General features: G+C 43.1%; 1 protein-coding gene across 6 annotated transcripts in view; it reads left to right on the top strand.

The window, feature by feature from the left end:
* The window catches only part of CC2D2A (coiled-coil and C2 domain containing 2A), a 149,566-nt gene that overhangs the window by 69,757 nt on the left and 60,285 nt on the right, over positions 1–19,524 (top strand). For all 6 annotated transcript variants that reach the window (XM_053217555.1, XM_053217552.1, XM_053217553.1 and 3 more), the window contains 3 exons: positions 2,832–2,988; positions 3,596–3,834; positions 7,576–7,753. In XM_053217555.1, the coding sequence (XP_053073530.1) occupies positions 2,832–2,988; positions 3,596–3,834; positions 7,576–7,753 (574 nt within the window). The remainder of the gene's footprint in view (positions 1–2,831; positions 2,989–3,595; positions 3,835–7,575; positions 7,754–19,524) is intronic.

Genomic DNA, 19,524 nt, shown 5'->3' with positions numbered 1-19,524 from the left:
CCATTTCCCAGACTTTTATGATTAGCATTTCCTTGTTTTTATTTCTAGGTTTTCCATCTACCTGTAATTCCTAAAAATATGTAGTTTAATATCACCTGTATTTGATGTATCCACAAATGAGAGTAGGTTGTATGTACTCGTTGTAGTGTGTTCTTTAATACTGCGTGAGACTCAGCTACTTTATAGCTATAGTTGGTTTGTTCATTTTCTTTGCTTTATATTCATTATATGAATACAACAGAACTTGTTCACTCTACTGTTGATGGACATTTCAGTTGATTCCGTTTCTCGTCTATTACAAGACAGCACTTCTATAAGTACTTTATATGTGTCTTTTAAGGTACACGTGCCTAAGCTCTCCTGAAACATACCCAGAAGTGAAATTGTTGAGTCTTAGGAGATGCGCCTCTCTAATACTCACGTGCTGATTACACTTTTCCAGAGTGGTTGTGCCGATTTATACTTTGAGCGGTGTTCCTGTAGGTCCGTATCACTCGTGCCATCGAGGTCACCTGGTCTTGTCAAACCTCACACTTTGCCAGTCCGATAGCATAATTTGCCAATTCCGATAGTTTAATTTCTAACTTCCCATTCATAAATTGTGCACTTTGATTTCCTCTGTCTGTTCAAGGCTTGTGTAGATTTTTGAACTGAACTGTTTTTCTTTGTATCTTTTGCATAATTGGTAGGAGTTTGACATCTATCCTGGACATGGGCCCTTTGTTGATGTGCATTGCAGATCCCCTCTCCTACTCTGTACTTGTCTCCTTATTCCCTTCTGCTGCTTTTTCATGATAGAAATTCTTCATTTTACACAGATACAATACGTTCATCTTTTCTTTCATGATTGGTGCTTTTTGTATGCTGCTTTAGAAATTGTTCCCCTGAGTCAAGTAGATATTCTATTATATGGTCTCTATAATCTTTATAGTTTTATGTTTCTCATTCGTCTTTAGTCCGTTTGGAATAGATCTTTGTATATGGTGCGGAGAAAGTATGCTTTGACATCAGGTATGCTACCTAATCCACTAGACTTTGATACATGATTAAAAGTAGAGTCATCACAACAAAACCATATTCTGTATATTAATTAAAGAGTGTCTCTGCTGCTGGTTTTGGTCCCTTCCTGACTGTTTGTTGAAAGTAAGTGTTGTGCTATACATCGACATAAAAAGTAAAAAATATGAGCAATTATCTGATACTTTACTTTGAAGAGAGTCATGCTTTAGCCAAAGATAGCTGCAAATTGTGATTTTTAGGGTTTCATAGATTTCATAATTTTCATAAGACTCAGAAACCATCCTACAGTTCCTGGGACAAAGACAAGACCGTGCTTCCTGAGGGCAGGGATCTGGTCGCCATTGGGTATCTGGTCCCAAACAGAGAAGCTGCCACTTGGTATTTGCTGAGTTAATATTAGCTGATGAAAAACAGATCCAAGTAGTCTGTCCCACAGAAACCACGGATGTCTCCCAGAAATTCCAGAGTTTCAGCTTCCGAATTCCATCTTCCAGGCTGCCCCTCCCACCCAGAAGCAGAACATAAATATTTACCTAATTGTTTTCTCCTTCTTTCCTTCAGTTTAAGATAAACTAAAATTTGTCAGAAATTTACCCTTAAGGTCCCCTCTAGGTGACACTTTTTGTGATACCTAACACCCCTTCCTCCTATAAGTAGCTGCCTCCTAAATTTTTTTGGAGTGCCCCTTTTTACACCCTTGATTCACCTAGCCACCTTATGATACGGCATAATTTTTTTTTCCTGCAAAAGTCATCGGATTTCAGCTAGTTTATTTATGCCTCTACAGAACAGAGAGCAAGGCAAATGGTTCTCTATATGCCAGAGATGGAACATAACTTATGAGCCAGATTTTCTCCGATGTTTACAAATTTCCAGTGCCATTGTGTTTCCCGAGTGACTTCTTCAGCAGGATCCTAGAGCTTTAAGAAACTGTGCCTTAGGGGACTGCTAATTGCTAACCCACCAGGCCCCACGTGTAAGTAAGCAAGCACGTGTACATAAGCAAACCTGAGTCAGCCTTAGGCACCTGAGTAAGTTTATCTGAAAAGGACAGGATCTTTAGGAGTAGAACCCACAGGCCAGACTGCATTGATCGCTAAGCCCAGGCAATTTGCTGCAACAAGTCCAAAGTGCTGGGCGGGAGTGTTTGGGTGACATGTCTATCACCTCCTTCCGGGACAATCACACTGCTCGGTAACATACCACACTTGTTTAATCCCAGGTTGACTCAGCCACAGCGCCTTTTTGGCAGGGGATCTCACAGAACTAATGTTCCACCAAGCACACTATGGAGAACGCTGCTTTGGGCTGGGCAGAGCTCCTGATAAAGTATCAGCAGAATCGTCAAAGAAAAACTCAAATTGTCAATCTAAAATCAGAACAGCAGTTTTGGGGGCTCGGTAGTAACATAATGAAATGGTTTCTCAGAGATTTGAAGCACGAATAAAATAAGTACAATGAAACTCTACCATTACCGGTCGGAAGTCTACAGGCACTGGACAGTGTCATATTGCCATCTGGATCACTTAGCTCAGACTGGCATTGTTGCTTGGCGGCAAATAGATTGGGCCCATATTCCAGCTCTTCCACTCACCAAATGTGTGTTCTTGGGCACGTTACTTAATCTCTCCGTGCCTCAGTCTCCTTGTGGGTAAAATGCAAATGATAGTAGTATCGGCCTCGCAGGGTGGTGAGCTAACATGCACAAAGCTTTCAGAGGAGGATCTGCCCCCCATATGGGTATTTGCTGTTATTATTACTCTCTTACTGAATTTCAAGAAATAACCAAGGTCCTGTAAATTATTTTAAAGGGAAAAGGTTGACCAGAAAGCAGACGAAGAAGCATACGAAGCAGAAATTCAAGCCGAAATAAGCGAGTTGTTGGAAGAACACATGGAAGAGCACGAGCAGAAGATGGAAGCGTACAGAGCCGCGTACCAACAGTGGAAAGCCTGGAAGAAAGCCCAGGTTTGTCGAGTCACTTAGCCTTGAGCAGGGCTGACCTTGGGGACCGGAGGCGTCTGGGAGACCACCACTTGAGGCCCGAGGAGGGAAACTGGACAGGAAGACTGGGGTCCCTTCTGACTCTACCCATTGAATGTAGGGCAGTGATGCTTCTAGGCTTCCCCGGAAAATCATATAACTTTGCACATATAATCCTGCAACGTTGAAGCCAAGGCAGTAAGTTATAGATCGGGTGAATTGCAATGCCGGCCCACAAGACTTACTTTAATTTCAAGATGTGTCCTTGGCCTTTAGCCCCAGTATTAATGATCCCGTGAATAGCTAACGTTTTTCAGCTCTTTCTGGGTCCCAGGCACTGTGCTAAGTGCTTTCCAAGCATTACCTCATTTCAGCAGCCCTGGGAAGAGTTTCCTATGATTGTCCCCATTTTGGAGATGAGAAAACTGAGGCACAGAGAGGTCAAGAGGTTTAGTAACCTGCCTGAGTGCCCACCACTGCTTGAGGTGGGGCTAGGTTTGCAGCCAAGTCTATCTATCTGGTTCTGAAGACTGTGGTCTTGAGTGAAATTCCAAAATTACTATTTTACATTAGACTGCCTTTTGCCCAACAGAGGGCCAAGAAGAAGAAAAAGAAGCAAGCAGTCGAAGAGCATCCCGAAGAGGAGATGGGGGAGCCGTATCCTGAGGAGGATCCGGTGAAACCGGTCCCCCCGGAGCCCACCGATCGGGCCCTGATGGAGCACCAGGTGAGGGAGAGGGCAGCCCGGAGCAGGAGAAGGCCTGGGGAGCCACTGCTGGTCCCGGAGCTGAGCCTGGCAGGGAGTGTCACGCCCAACGAGCAGTGTCCCAGGTGAGCAGACGCTAAGTGTGTAAGTGGGGGTGACCTGTGATAGGCGCTCGTGGGTGGGCAGGCATGCGCTACATGGAGGGTATATCTCCTGACTGACACAGTTTGATCAAGAGAACCGTGAACTCTGTAAGCAAGTATCATATAGATTGAACTCTATGAAACTGAAGATGTGTGTCCGTATTTTGGTGATGTCGAATGGTTCCCCTACCTCAGGTGTCCCCACTGGTCACTCAGGAGTACACCAAGGGAGGCTGCCTGTAGGAGGCACTCTTCATAACCATAGCCATAGCCTTTGTGGCTTTTGATGTAGAGCCTTTATCTGTAACAGCAACGGGTTCTCTGTCCACTGACCTGGCACAGACACGCAGGTCTGTCACTGACCCTCGTTTTCACCTGCCCCAGAGGCCAGCTTCTCTCTTAGAAGGCCCCAGAAAGCCTCCCAGAGGAATTGTGGGTATCCCCTGTAGCCATCTGATGCCTTTTCTCCAGATTTACATAGAAATACATTTCTAGTCATTCATATGATGCCTAAGAGGGAACCAGTCAGAAGCCCCACTTTCTGCACGTACATCTATACGTACAATAAATTCAGTCACCCTCAGACATAATTAGGATGTGGGGATTCATTAGGATGTCCGTTTAAGACTTCCTGCAGCCTCCTTAGTTTCAAACTTCTGTTAATGTACCAATAATGTGTTTTTTTAATTGTGGCTTTTTTCTTCCCAATTTCATAGCATTCAGATAGTACATATAAATAAACTATTCCCCAGCAATGAATTCGCTATCTTCAAGCCACAAGTTGCATAACATATAATTTTATAATAAACATCCAAAATATGTGATTCCAAGGGGTTTTTTTATTACATGTTTTTAAGAAAACATGTAATCGTGTTTGGGGGAAATTGGGGCTTAATTTGGCAATCTTTTGTCATGAGTCTCATTTTGACTGAGAATATACACCTCTGTCTTGAATTTCTCTGTTTTCACTGGGATTTGGGACTGTGACCCAAGTTACCCCAAGCCAATGACTATGATTGAGCTTCTCATCAGGCCTTCACATAAGGGTGGCCATGCAGAAGGTGCCTTAGGTCTGCTCGTAGCAGGAGGTTACTGGAATAAGCCATAAAACAACTCTGAGTAAAGTCTTTGGGTGTCTTGAATACTTCCTGAAATTTGGTGTTAAATTCCTTTATAGAAAAACAACAACAACATTGAAGTCATTTGAACAATTCCATATCTGGGATGGGCCTAAATTACAGAGATGTAAAAAGTTAAAACTACCACCATCCAGTTGAATGGATACAGGATTTCTATTTGGGATGCTGAAAATGTTCTGGAGAAAGATCATGCCAATGGTTGCACGTCAGGAATATATTTAATGCCACTGAGCTGATCACTCAAAAATAGTTAAAATGATGTGTTATGTTGTGTATGTCTCACTGAAATTTTTTTTTAAGTTTATTTATTTGGGGAGAGAGAGAGAGAAAGAGAGAGCACAAGAGGGTGAGGGGCAGAGAGAAGGAGAGACAGAATCCCAAGCAGACTCCACACCATCAACGCAGAGCCTGATGCGGGGATCGAACCCGCAAACTGCGAGATCATGACCTGAGCCAAGATCCAGAGTCAGAGGCTTAACTGACTGCGTCACCCGGGCACCCCTCACTGCAATTTAAAAAAAGACTTTACTACCCAAAAACCCCTGAGTGCATTTCGATTTTATTTTATTTTTCTAAGCTTTCCCTGTTCTTACCAAACTTGAGTAGCTATTGACTTAACCAATAACTGGAGCTGTGGGTGAGCATCTCTGCAAATATGCACAGTAAAATTAAAGACTGTTCTTGGAGGTTTTGATTTGTTTTTTAGCTTCCTGGCTATAAAGGTGATATGCTTGCCAGGATACCTTTTTTTTTGGAATTCAAAAAGCCTTTTTAAAAAAGGAACAGTTCTTAATCCCCTACATCCAGTGAGTACTCACTGTCAGAAAGTGTTAAGAAAAGCATGAATCCGGGAGAAGCAGATTTCACCTGTTACAATATGCTATTACATGTTTTTTTTTTACTCTGAGTCAGTCTTTATTTTTTATTGTTTATTTTTTTATTTGATCCAGCAATATAACTTTATTTTCATTTTTATTTAAATTCTAGTTAGTTAATATATAGTGTAATATTGGTTTCAGGAGTAGAATTCAGTGATTCTTCACTTATATATAACACCCAGTGCTCATCACAACAAGTGCCCTCCTTAGTGCCCATCGTCCATTTGGCCCATCCCCCCACCTCCGGTCATCCACCCTCAGTTTGTTCTCTATCGCTAAGAATCTCTTATGGTTTGTTTCCTTCTTTTTGTTTTCCTTCCCATATGTTCATCTGTTTTTTTCTTAAATTTCACATACGAATGAGATCATATGGTATTTGTCTTTCTCTGACTGATTTATTTTGCTTAGCATAATACACTCAGGCTCCATCCACGTCATTGCAGATGGCAAGACTTCATTTTTTTTTTATTTTTTTAATGTTTATTTTTAAGAGAGAGAAAGAGACAGAGTGAGAATGGGGGAGGGGCAGAGAGAGAATGGGAGACACAGGATCTGAATCAGGCTCCAGGCTCTGAGCTGTCAGCACAGAGCCCCATGCGGGGCTCAAACTCACAAACCGTGAGATCATGACCTGAGCCTAAGTCGGCCGCTTAACCGACTGAGCTACCCAGGCACCCCAAGATTTCATTTTTTTGATGGCTGGGCTGAGTAATATTCCATGGTATATATACGTACCACATCTACTTTATCCATTCATCAGTCAATGGACATATGGGCTTTTTCCATAATTTGGCTATTATTGAAAAAGCTGCTATAAACATTGGAGTGCATGTACCCCTTTGAATCTGTATTTTTGTATCCTTTGAATAAACAACTAGTAATGCAATTGCTGGGTCATAGAGTAGTTCTATTTTTAACTTTTTTAGGAATTTCCACACTGTTTTCCACAGTGGCTGCACCAGTTTGCATTCCCAGCAACAGCCTAAGAGTGTTCCCCTTTCTCCACATCCTCGCCAACATCTGTTGTTTCCTGTGTTGTTGTGGTTTTTATGCTATTACATTTTTAGGATAAAATATCCCGCCCAAATATAAATCACTACTATCCCTTATGGATTGAATTCACTCCAACTGCAAGGACTATGTTTCTGTTTAGTTAAAACTTCGGGGTGCAGGGGCGCCTGGGTGGCTCAGTCAGTTGAGTGTCCAACTTCGGCTCAGGTCATGATCTCATGGTTCATGAGTTCGGGCCCCGCCTCGGACTCTGTGCTGACAGCTCGGAGCCTGGAGCCTGCTTTGGATTCTGTGTCTCCCATTCTCTCTCTGCCCCTCCCCCACATGTGCTCTGTCTCTCTCTGCCTCTCAAAAAATAAAGAAAAGTAATAAAAAAAATTAAAAACTAAAACAAAAACTTTGGGGTGCAAACATAGGGCTTCTTTGAAAACAATTAAAGACACTGTAATATGGTGGATGATGCTTGGACCACCATTCTTCTGTACCCTGTGGCCTTTTGAGTGCCCGTTTCTTAGTCCGTATCAAATTTGTTATATGATGCTCCTTGAGACTTGTGGCTGATTTGGTGCAACGAGAGGTAACATGAGTGGCAGGGTCACCTCCAGGTGTCTTGTTCTGTTCAGTGCCCATTTGTCAGACACTCCAGTTTCCCCTGGTCAATTACTAACCCATCTGCAATCGGTCTCCTCTGACAGGGTGGAAGTCTTGCGAAGGGAGGACGTCAAGAGACGCTCAATATATCTAAAGGTGATCTTCAACGACAAAGAAGTGTCCAGGACCGACAGTCGGCCCCTCGGGGCAGACTTCCGAGTTCACTTTGGACAGATTTTCAATCTGCAAATATTCAACTGGCCGGAGAGTTTGACACTGCAGGTATGCATTTTAATTACAGGCACTGTCCCAAGCATTGTTTTGGTGATCACAGGTACCAGATGGTTTTAAATCATCCATGGGCTACGCTGGTGTCCTGATAGATTTTCAAGGTGAACAGAAGGTCAGCCTCTCCTGGGGCGCGTCTGTCCTTCCGGTCTGGGCAGAAGGAGATCTGTTTCCCTGTTCACCTCCTGAAAATGCTGGCCATGGTGCCTCAGTGTGTACCTCAAGATGGAGAAGGGGGATGAGAGGTAGGGGGCTCCCTGGCTTTTTCATCAGAGTACTTCAGTATCACTGTCTGCCTGGGTCCTAGCATGATATACCTCAGAAATCAATATTGCCATAATCAGGGGCGCCTGGGTGGCTCAGTCGGTTAAGCGGCCGACTTCAGCCAGGTCACGATCTCGCGGTCCGTGAGTTCAAGCCCCACGTCGGGCTCTGTGCTAACAGCTCAGAGCCTGGAGCCTGTTTCAGATTCTGTGTCTCCCTTTCTCTGACCCTTCCCCGTTCATGCTTTGTCTCTCTCTGTCTCAAAAATAAATAAACGTTAAAAAAAAATATTGCCATAATCACAGGTGGCTATAGGCTGTAAGATCCCCCCAAAATAAATTGCACCGCTAGCCTAAAATCCCACCATTAGCAATGTATTTATTTGGGTCTGTTTTAGTTTCCTAGGGCTGCCCCACCTAAGCCACATAAACTTGGTGGCTTAAAACAACAGATGCTTATTTTTTCACAGCTCTGGAGGCCCTGAGGTCTGAAATCTAGGCTTCAGTAGGGCCATGCTCCCCGCCAAAGTTCTAAAGGTGAATCCTTCCTTGCCTCTTCCACTTCTGGTGGCCCTTAGAGTCCCTTGGTTTGTGGTAGCGTCACTACAGTCTCCATCTTCATGTGGTCATCTCATCGTCTCAACCTGTCCTTTTTTTTTTTTTTTTTTTTTTTTTGTCTCTTACAAGGACATTCTCATTGGATTTAGTGCCAACGGTAATCCAGTATGAGCTCATCTAGATGTTTAACTAATTAATTATATCTGTAAGAACCCTATTTCCAAATAAGGTCACATTCTGTTGTTCCAGGTAGACAGCAGTTTTTAGAGGACACTATTTAATCCACTGCAGTGTCCAAACTTGCTATTCTCATGGTGAATCCTTTCCTGTTATGCTAACAGAATTCTCTTTTATGACAGTAATAAGCCTGTGAACTACAGTTGCAAATATGTGGCACACGTGCCTTTGCTTGCCATCCGCCACCCACACAGAAATCACTAGTCCTCACCCGCCATTTATGCAGAAATTTCTCATTCCCATCCACCACCCTGGCAAGAAATAACTACATGACCAGGTCCTTTTCCCCCACTGAGCCTGGATATAACTCCAGAATCCTTCTCAACACTGTACTCCAGGCAGTTACTACCTATTGGTTGTAATTGACATTGTCTATAATTACAATTACAGCTGTATCATTATTAAAATATTTAAATACTTCTGTACTGGATTCCCAAAATGCCACCCTGGCCACCTAGACCCTACTTCTAAGATCCCCTGGACCTTGTCACAGCGGACTAATTAAAGGGTGTGTGAATGAGGCTAATGCCTCCGGGACCTTGTTCTCCTGGATGGCTGACATCTCTTCTGATTGGTTAACACTTGGCCATGAATATTCTTTGGCATTTGGAATATCAACCACTAGCTAGATCTCAGTCATTAAAAACCTATTAAAACTGGTAGAGGAAGGGGAACCTGGGTGACTCAGTCGGTGGAGTGCACAACTTCGGCTCAGGTCATGGTCTTACGGTTCGTGGGGTTGAGCCCCACATCTGTCTTTGCGCTGACGGCGAGAGCCTGCTTGGGATTCTCTCTCCCTCTCTCTCTGCCCCTCCCCCACTCACACTCTGTCTCTCAAAAAATAAATAAATATTTAAAAATTTTAAAAAAAGGAATAAAACTTGATGGAGAAAGTAAATAAACACAATCTCCAGAAGCCAACTTGATGCTTTGTGGTCACCTGCCTTCAGTAATGAGGGGATGCCAGAGGCCCCTATGTGAGTCCACAGAATAGGAAAAAGTTCATTTATTCAGAGATTGCCCCCTCATTTGAGATCCATGTGACTCATCCCCCCCCCCCTTCCTCCCTGCAGAGGAAAAGCTGACATGAGGAAAACCAAGATTAACGGGAGAAAGCAGATAGAGGGGCAGAGTGAAGCAAGGGAGGGCAGCATATGATAACGTGGCCAGTAGGAAGGAGAGGGAGCCCTGGAAGGGGACACCCCTCCTGAAAAGAGCACAGAAGACAGAGAGAAGGCCCTCCCCTCCCCGCAGGTGCCCATGAGAGATCAGATACCCCACCTCTGCCCTGGCAGCCTATGGAGGCTTCTCAGCTGGGCAGCCCTCCATTTTCAGAATTACCATAGAAGGAAAGACCCTTTCCTTCTTCCACCTCCATGAGTACCAGTGTCTCATTTCACATATATTCTGAAATGGGAGGGAAGCTTTCTATCCTCTCTCCTCTTTGCCATCTTGAGACATTAGCTGGCTCGGATGTTGCAATCAAAACATTTTTTTTCAAGTACTGTGAAAAAAGTAATTCTCTAAAATGTTATGAAATGGATTTTCTAAGTAAACAAGCAAAATTTTATCCTGGGTACACCAAGAATATATTCATAGGCAGTTAGCTTGGCCCTAAGAGCTGAATCATGTAATCTTTAAAAAATCACAAATTGGGGCCCTGGGTGGCTCAGTTGGTTAAGCGACTGACTTCGGTTCAGGTCATGATCTCACTGTTTGTGAGTCTGAGACCCACGTTGGGCTCTGTGTTGACAGCTCAGAGCCTGGAGCCTGCTTCGGATTCTGTGTCTCCCTCTCTCTCTGCCCCTCCCCCCGCTCATGCTCTGTCTCTCTCAGTCTCTCAGAAATAAGTAAATGTTAAAAAAAATCACAAATTAAAAAAACTTTGGCTAAACTCCTAAACTATCCTCAGAGATTTGATAACTGATCAAATCACATATCATAATGGCTCAATGGCATGATTTTTATGATTGAGTAGTGGTTCTAGATGAAATGAATCTAAGGACTATTGTATTTCAACTCTCTAGGAATAGAACAATGCCATTTGGAAATTTTCCACATAATTGCTATAAGTTTGAGATTAGAGAAGGTTCATGAATTACTGGTGGTTTTAAGAGGGTGAGAAAAAATTGCCTTGAATATATCTGTTTATGCCAGTGTTCTGGCATATCTGTTATGCCTGACTTGAGAGCCCAACGTATTTCAGAAAGTGTTCCGAGATTCTCAAAACTTGAATGCATTCATTAGTGACCCAACAAACAAGCCATAAATGTTCGCTGCTTGAGTGAGAGTCAACTGAGTGTCTAATCCCATGCCAAGAGTGTGGTGCAGAACTCGAAGCCCTGGGCCGGAGGGGTGCCCATGGAGCTGCCTTATTATTATTTTTTTAATGTTGATTTTTGAGAGAGACAGAGACAGAGACAGAGCACGAGCTGGGGGCAGGGTGGGGGAAGGCAGAGAGAGAGAGGGAGACACAGAATCCGAAGCAGGCTCCAGGCTCTGAGCTGTCAGCACAGAGCCCCACGTGGGGTTCGAACTCACTAGCTGTGAGATCATGACCTGAGCTGAAGTCGGACGCCCAACTGACTGAGCCACCCAGGCGTCCCAAGGGGAGCTTTAAATCCAGCTGGGAGATGGAGGGAGAGAGCTACAGAGAAACAGGACCGGTTTAGTGCCGATGTCAAGGACGATTGGCGGGATTTGATTGCAGGGTTTGATTGCAGGGAAGGAATTAATTAGAGCAACACAGCTGGACCTGGGACAGTACAAAGGAGTCGAGCCACAGCTGTCCCCAAGGGGTGGGTGAGGCTGGAATTCTCAGGACAGGGGAGAAGGCCCAGAGTCCCTCCAGAAAGGTCCTAAAAATCTCCGCAACTGAGATCTTTCCACAACAAATGTTTGGCCTTCCAAAAACATGAAATCCGATTTCGAAATAAAATAGTTTTGCGATGATCACCTTCATTTCTTTATCATTCACATCTGTATCTGTCACTGTCCCCCCACCTCCCCGAACCAACAACTATATGTGGTTCTGCTGGGTGATGCTTACATCTTTTAGCATTATTATTTTTCCTTACGAATCAATCCTGTTGAGCTTCATATTCTCGGCATGTGGACTGATTTAGGGGATTTTCCCTTCTAACCGAGCTGGCAGTTACTTGAGTTCCTTCCTGCGTCCACTCCTGATTTCCGTGGCCCGTCCACAGAACCGCACTATCCGAGTGGGGAACACAGTCCTATTTGGAGAAGTGTCTTCGTTAGCCCTTAGCCAGCTCACTTCTGTGGTAGTTATTGGTCCTTTGTAGACGTAAGTCCAGAACAGATATTTTTTTTTATGCACACATATTTATCTACTCAATTACATGCAGCCAGGCCGCCAAGAGCAGGTAGAAAGGACAGTGACGTCTGTGGTGGGACAGCGTGCATGGGGCAAGCAAGGTAAGGTCATCTACATGTAAGAGGATGTGGGTTTGGATGGGACAGGGGCCCGCAAACATGGAGAAGATCTCTGGGAAATAACACTTACTGATTATCTACCCCAAGACCAGCTTCTTCACATACGCTATCTGATGTTACCCGAAAGAAAACCACAGGTACTATTATTCTCCCCGTGAGCTTCCGAGATCCTGAGTAACTACATCACCAAGCAGGTCAGGAGGCAGAAGAGAATTCAAACCCGGGACTGTTTGACTCTAAATTGTACTCTCATTTCACCAGTTTAATTGGGGATAATGGTAACAAAGAGCCAAGTCTCAAATCTGACCTATCTCCGCGCTCTGAGAGCCACTTACTGGGGAGGAAGTCTCAGAAAACAGCCTCAGGCATCACTGCGTATTGAGTTGTGTGGATATTTAGTAATATCTAGTATAATGGTTACTGAGCAATTACAATATGCCAGGCACCTTCTGTGTCTAGACTCAGTCCTCATGACAGTCGCACAGGAGCTGTATCATTGTCCCCGTCATCCCGAAATGCGGAGCACTTAAGTATACCTGCCCTAAGGTCACACAGCCAGAAAGCGGCAGGGCCCGGCCCCAGCACCCAGACCCACTCTCATGTCGACCTCAGCAGGCCGCACGCACCAGCAGCTTGTACGTTCCATCCACCAAGCGTCTTGTTGCAGAGACATTGCACGAGGCTTGGCGGAAAACAGGAGTCCCTGGTCCCTGGCACAGCGATTAGACTGCAGTGGGGAAATGGCAAGAGGAGCTGGTGACTAAGGTCCAGTGGGGCAGGAGGAGAAAAAAAATGAAGTTACCAAAAGAGGGCTTCCCTCCCAGAGGCTTGGCAGAGAAGGGGAGGAGGGAAACGAATCAGGGATTGGAGAGGGATGGTGGTTTACTTTAGGGTGTAGTTGGTTTCAGCATGTTTGTTAGTCGTGAGAAAAGCAACCAGTGCGGAAAAGACTGGTGACTTTGAAAATAAAAAAGAAAGTGGTGGGGAGAGGGACCAGACCCTGAATCTGGGTCAAGACTTGACAGGAAGTTCTTTTGGGGCGGGCATGATGACAGAGGGGAGGTGGGGGGGAGGGGGCAGAGCTGTGAAGGGGCCCACGTCAGATGCCCCCCAACCTTTTCAGCGAAGGAAGGGAGTCTGTGGGCACAAGACTAGGAAGGGTTTGATGCGACCCTGAGGGAAATGGGGACATCGACCATGAGGTGACTAACACACGTGAACATCACAAGCAGCCAAGCTTGAAAGGCAGCCACTTGTACCAGATCCAGCACTAGCAAATGCAAGATGGGAAGCTGTTCTGCTTTGTTCTGTTTTAAAAGCAGAGAATCATGATTTAAAATCATGCAATATAAATGGAATGTTGGGGTTTTTTTTATCTATATGAATGTCCCTACATTTCTAAGGTTCATCTTCTCTGTACAATTCTAAATACCATTAGCAGGTAAATCTTCCCCAGATTGTTGAGTTAAAGCAAACAGTATTCCAAATAGAAGTAATAATAATTGCATACATCATCCCAAGTTGGACAAACATATGAACAAAACAAAACAGAGAGAACAGAAACAAACCCTTAAATACAGAGAACAAAATGGTGGTTTCCAGAAGGGAAAAGAATGAGGAGATAGAAGAAATAGGCGGAGGGCATTAACATGTATAAACCTCCAGGGGCACCTGGGAGGCTCAATTGGTTAAGCATCTGACTTCAACTCAGGTCATGATCTCACGGTTTTGTGAGTTCAGGCCCCGCATCAGGCTCTATGCTGACAGCGTAGTGCCTGCTTGGGATAATCTCTCTCCCTCCCTCTCTCTGCCCCCTCCTCACTCATACACTCTTTCTCTCTCTCTCAAAAATAAATAATAAATAAATTTAAAAAAAAGAATTGCAAGGAAAAATACTTTAAAAAATGTACAAACCTCCAGTTATAAAATAAACAAGTCATGGGAATGAAAAATACAACATAGTTAATAATATTGTAATAACATTGTGTGATGGCAGATGGTGACTCCTGCTACCATGGTGAGCATTATGTAATGTACAGAATTGTCAGATCACTGGGAATGCAAACTGGTGCAGCCACTCTGGAAAACAGTGTGGAGGTTCCTCAAAAAACTAAAAATAGAACTACCCTACGAGCCAGCAATTGCACTACTAGGCATTTATCCAAGGGATACAGGTGTGCTATTTTGAAGGGGCACATGCACCCCAATGTTTATAGCAGCACTTTCAACAATAGCCAAATTATGGAAAGAGCCTAAATGTCCAATGACGGATGAATAGATAAAGAAGATGTGGTATATATATATATATATATACAATGGAGTATTCCTTGCCAATCAAAAAGAATGAAATCTTGCCATTTGCAACTACGTGGATGGAACTGGAGGGTATTATGCTAAGTGAAACTAATCAGTCAGAGAAAGACAAAAATCATATGACTTCACTCATATAAGGACTTTAAGAGACAAAACAGATGAACATAAGGGAAGGGAAGCAAAAATATAAAAACAGGGAGGGGGACAAAACAGAAGAGACTGTTAAATATGGAGAACAAACAGAGAGTTACCGAAGGGGTTGTGGGAGGGGGGCTGGGCTATATGGGTATATGGATAAAGGGCATTAAGGAATCTACTCCTGAAAACATTGTTGCACTACATGCTAACTAACTTGGATGTAAATTTTTTAAAAAATTAATTTAAAAAAAAGAATTGTCAGATCACTAGGTTATATACCCCCCTGCAGCTAATATAGCATTGTATGTTAATTAAAGTTCAGTAATACATTTTTTAAAGTTTATTTATCTTAAGAGAGAGAGAGGGGCGCCTGGGTGGCTCAGTCGGTTGAGTGTCTGACTTCAGATCAGGTCATGATCTCACAGCCCATGAGTTCGAGCCCCACGTCGGGCTCTGTGCTGACAGCTCAGGGCCTGGAGCCTGCTTCGGATTCTGTGTCTCCTTGTCTCTCTGCCCCTAACCCACTCACATTCTGTCTCTGTCTCTCTCAAAAATAAATAAACATTAAAAAAAAAAAATTAAGAGAGAGAGAGAGAGAGAGAGCATGTGTGAATGGGGGAGGGGCAGGGAGTGAGGGAGAGAGAGAATCCCAAGCAGGCTCTGGGCGGACAGCACATTAGCAGGGCTCGATCTGACAACCCTGGGATCATGACCTGAGCGGAAATCAAGAGTTGGACACGTAACCAACTGAGCCACCCCCAATAATACATTTTTTAAAAAACATAATCTCGAGTTGGTAGCCATGGATGTAATCACTATTCTGAATTCATTGCTGCCCTGCATTACACAACAGAAGAATTTTTGAACACCTGAATGTAAGTCAATTATATTTCCTGTCATGTTTTTCTGTTAACATTCCACTTTCAGACACACACACACAAGCACTCATTTTGCTCAGAGCAGTGTTTGTCAAGCAGAGGTGACTTTGGCACCCCAGGGACATGTGGCCGTGTCTGGAGACATTTTAGTTCTACCAAGCAGGGAGCTGGTGGCACCTCTAACGGGAAGAAGCCAGGGATTCTGGGAAACATCCCACACTGTACGGGACAGCTCACCACAGTGAGGAATTGCCAGCAATGCCGAGGTTGGCACCCTGACTTAGGAAAAAACAAAATCAAACTTAATGATACAGAAAGCTGCTTACAAACACCAAACCCAGGGTGCCCATTTTCTGATTTTTTGAAAATAGCATTGCACCCGAGCATTAAGTAGAACTGATGCTACCTGGAAAGAGCAGGGTGAAAAGTGTGGAAAGATCGTGGGTGTTTTTTTGGCTTGGTCAGATGGAATCCATTTTTCCTTATTTAAAAAAAAGGGGGTGGGGGGGGGCCTGGGCGGCTCAGTCAGTTGAGCGTCCAGCTTCAGCTCAGGTCATGATCTCACAGTTTGTGAGTTCGAGCCCTGCATCCAGCTCTGTGCTAACAGCTCAGAGCCTGGAGCCTGTTTCAGATTCTGTGTCTCCCTCGCTCTCTGCTCCTCCCCCGCTCGTGCTCTGTCTCTGTCTCTCAAAAATAAATAAAACATTTAAAAAAAAAAAAAAAAAACGCTGAGGGGCACCTGGGTGGCTCAGTCAGTTAAGTGCCTGACTGTTGATTTTGGCTCAAGTCATGATCTCATGGTTCATGAGTTCGAGCCCCACATCAGGCTCCACTCTGACAGTGCAGAGTCTAGTTGGAATTCTCTGTCTCCCTCCCTCCTTGCCCCTCCCTCTTTTGTGGGCATGCATGTGAGCGCTCTCTCTGCAAATAAACAAATTTTTTTAAAAAGTTGATAATTACATTCTGAAACGGTAGTCCCGGGTAGCAAAGCCTCTATTTCCCCTAGAGTTCATAATTGCCTCCGTCCTACAGACTCAACACCAAGAGTCCCCATTTACTTCCTGTCCTGACATTAAACAGGAATGTGTTTCCAGAAACCGGGAATAAGGACGCTTCTGCTGTCATCCACAGAAATGCCCTTTCTACAATAACTGCATGTTTTATGGGTCATTACGAAACAGGGTGGCCAGCACAGGGCACACCCACAAGGAATAAAAACCAAAACAGAAAAGCTTAGAAGCAACTCTTGTGGTCCTTCCATAATAACCTATTTGATGAATTATGAAAGTCTTACAGGGATGTTTTTGTAAAGCCATTGGAGCCACATAATATAGAAACTTTCCCTTAGCTGTGCCAGCAAATCACACACTTACTTAACTGCACTGAGTGTTGGAGCATTTGGAATTCTGAAGAAGTGGAAAGTAAGAGAGTCACAAGGTCAGAGACACAGGTTGAATCAAATATTAAACTAAATACTGCAGTCATGTCACTTTCTGAAGCATTTTACTGTCGTAAATGGTATTTTCTGACTACTTATCCTTTGTACTCCCTCATCTTGGAGTAATATCAGGACTTCGTTAACTCCTGATTTTTTAAAAACATTTTAGCCTTAATGTATTTCACTTTTCACCTCCTTGCCTTTGGGGATATAGATGATTTCATTACAAATATGGAATACGCCATAAAATTCCTATAAATCCCCAGCAACTTATTGTCTCCTTTGAAAAACATTAAAGTATCTTGAAGAGACAGATCTTACCAGTTTAAGTAAGAAATTCTTATGTCATAAACTTTACTAAAATCAGTTGACCAGCGAGATTTAATAAGATGCTTGAGAAGTGTAATTATGTTTGTGAAAGAGCTTTGTAAACCATAAAGTACTATAAAAATGCGGGTGCTCATTGTCAATCGTATGCCCAGAGGAAGAAGAATAAATACTCATTGAGCTCATAAGTAGGGAAGAGACTTTTCATCCATGTCAGCTAAACTTCAGCACCGCCTTTCTAGGGAGCCTTAAATAACATCTTTGTTTTACAATGAAAGCAAAAAGCGGGGAAGGCCATGCTCAAGGTCAGGAAGCTACTGTCAATGTCAGGATTCAGACCCAGATCTGTTGGAACACAACGCTACCCTGTCCTGTCCACCACACTGCCCTCTGCAGGCTGCGAGAGGAGTGACAGTCAGGTGTGGAGTAAATTAAGACTGAGAAAATCTGAGAGCCATACTACACCCAGGTCTACCAGCTGTTCAGAGAAGAAAACCATTTCATTCCATGGATTTATCACGTAATGTTTTGTTTCTGGGGGCTCCTGGCTGGCTCCGTCGGTGAAGCATGCAACTCTTGATCTCAAGGTCCTGAGTTTGAACCCCACATTGGGCAAAGAGTTTACTTAATAATAGTAATAACAATAACAATAATAATAAGGGCGCCTGGATGGCTCAGTGGGTTAAGCGTCCGACTTCAGCTTGGTTGTGATCTCATGGTTCATGAGTTTGGGCCCTGCATCAGGCTCTGTGCTGACAGAGCCTGGAGCCTGATTTGGATTCTGTGTCTCCCTCCCTCTCTGCCCCTCTCCCACTCATGCTCTGTCTCTCTCTGTCTCTCAAAAATAAATGAAATGTTAAAATAATAATAATAATAATGCCTTACTTCTATTTAGAGTTAGCATGCTCCCTTCTAAATACATTAACTCCCAAATGGAAGGTACTGGACATTCCAAGAGAAATCAGGCAAGACCCCTATGCTCAGGAATCTCCACATCCAGTAAGACATATAATGCATAAACAAGGAATTTCGATAGAGTGGGTAAGTGTTTCTGTAGGCAAAACACAGGGTAGGGCGGCGGCACATAAGTGGGTGTCAGTGGGCCAGTGGCCACTCCCCGCATGTCTCACTTGGTGCCCAGTACACGTGGGCACCTTACAGAGAGTTAAAGCACCTGCACTGAAGTGAGCGGGGCATACCTTTCTTGCGGAGACAGCCAACCTCTTGAGAGCTCCGAGCAACCAAGAATTCTGAGACAGGAATAGTTCAGTCTTGTGATCACAGTTGCACACGCTGAGGTGATGCTTTAAGCTCTGATTATAGACATTGTTTTTATGATACTTCATTTTGTGTTTGATTTTTTTTTCATTCAGATTTAAGATTTTTTTTTAATATTTATTCATTTTTGAGAGAGAGAGAGAGAGAGAGAGAAACAGAGTACAAGTGGGGAAGGGTATGAGAGACAGGGAGAACACTAAAGCAGGCCCAGGCTCTGAGCTGTCAGCACAGAGCCCAACGCAGGGCTCGAACCCACAGACCACGAGATCATGACCTGAGCTGAAGTCGGACGCTCACCGGACTAAGCCACCCAGGCATCCCCTCATTCAGATTTTAAATACTGTTTCAATCATTGTTTCTCACCAATTTGTCTAAACTTTAATATATATATTATATAATATGTATATTATATACATAATATAATATATATGTAATATATATATTATATGTATATAATATAATATATATTATGTATATAATATATATAATATAATATACATATAATATATATATTATATTGTATATAATTGTAATATATTGTAATATATATATTATGTATATAATATATATAATATATGTATATATATACATATATATGTATATATATACATATATATGTATAATATAATATATATTATATATAATATATATTATATGTATAATATAATATATATTATGTATATAATATAATATATATTATGTATATAATATACAATAATATATATTAATATATATAATATGAACTTTAATATATTTTTTGGTTCATGGTTTTGGCTGTAAAAGAATTCTTAATTATTTGATCACCTTTCTGACTGTCCCTGGCCCATAAGGAAGATATAGCAAAACAAGGTATGAGTTTTGCAGTGAAACAGTTGTGCA

This window comes from Acinonyx jubatus, chromosome B1 (assembly GCF_027475565.1).
Source record: "Acinonyx jubatus isolate Ajub_Pintada_27869175 chromosome B1, VMU_Ajub_asm_v1.0, whole genome shotgun sequence".
Classification (NCBI taxonomy): Eukaryota; Metazoa; Chordata; class Mammalia; order Carnivora; family Felidae; genus Acinonyx; species Acinonyx jubatus.
Note: the sequence above shows the minus strand (reverse complement) of the source record. Positions and strands in the feature narration are given on the sequence as shown.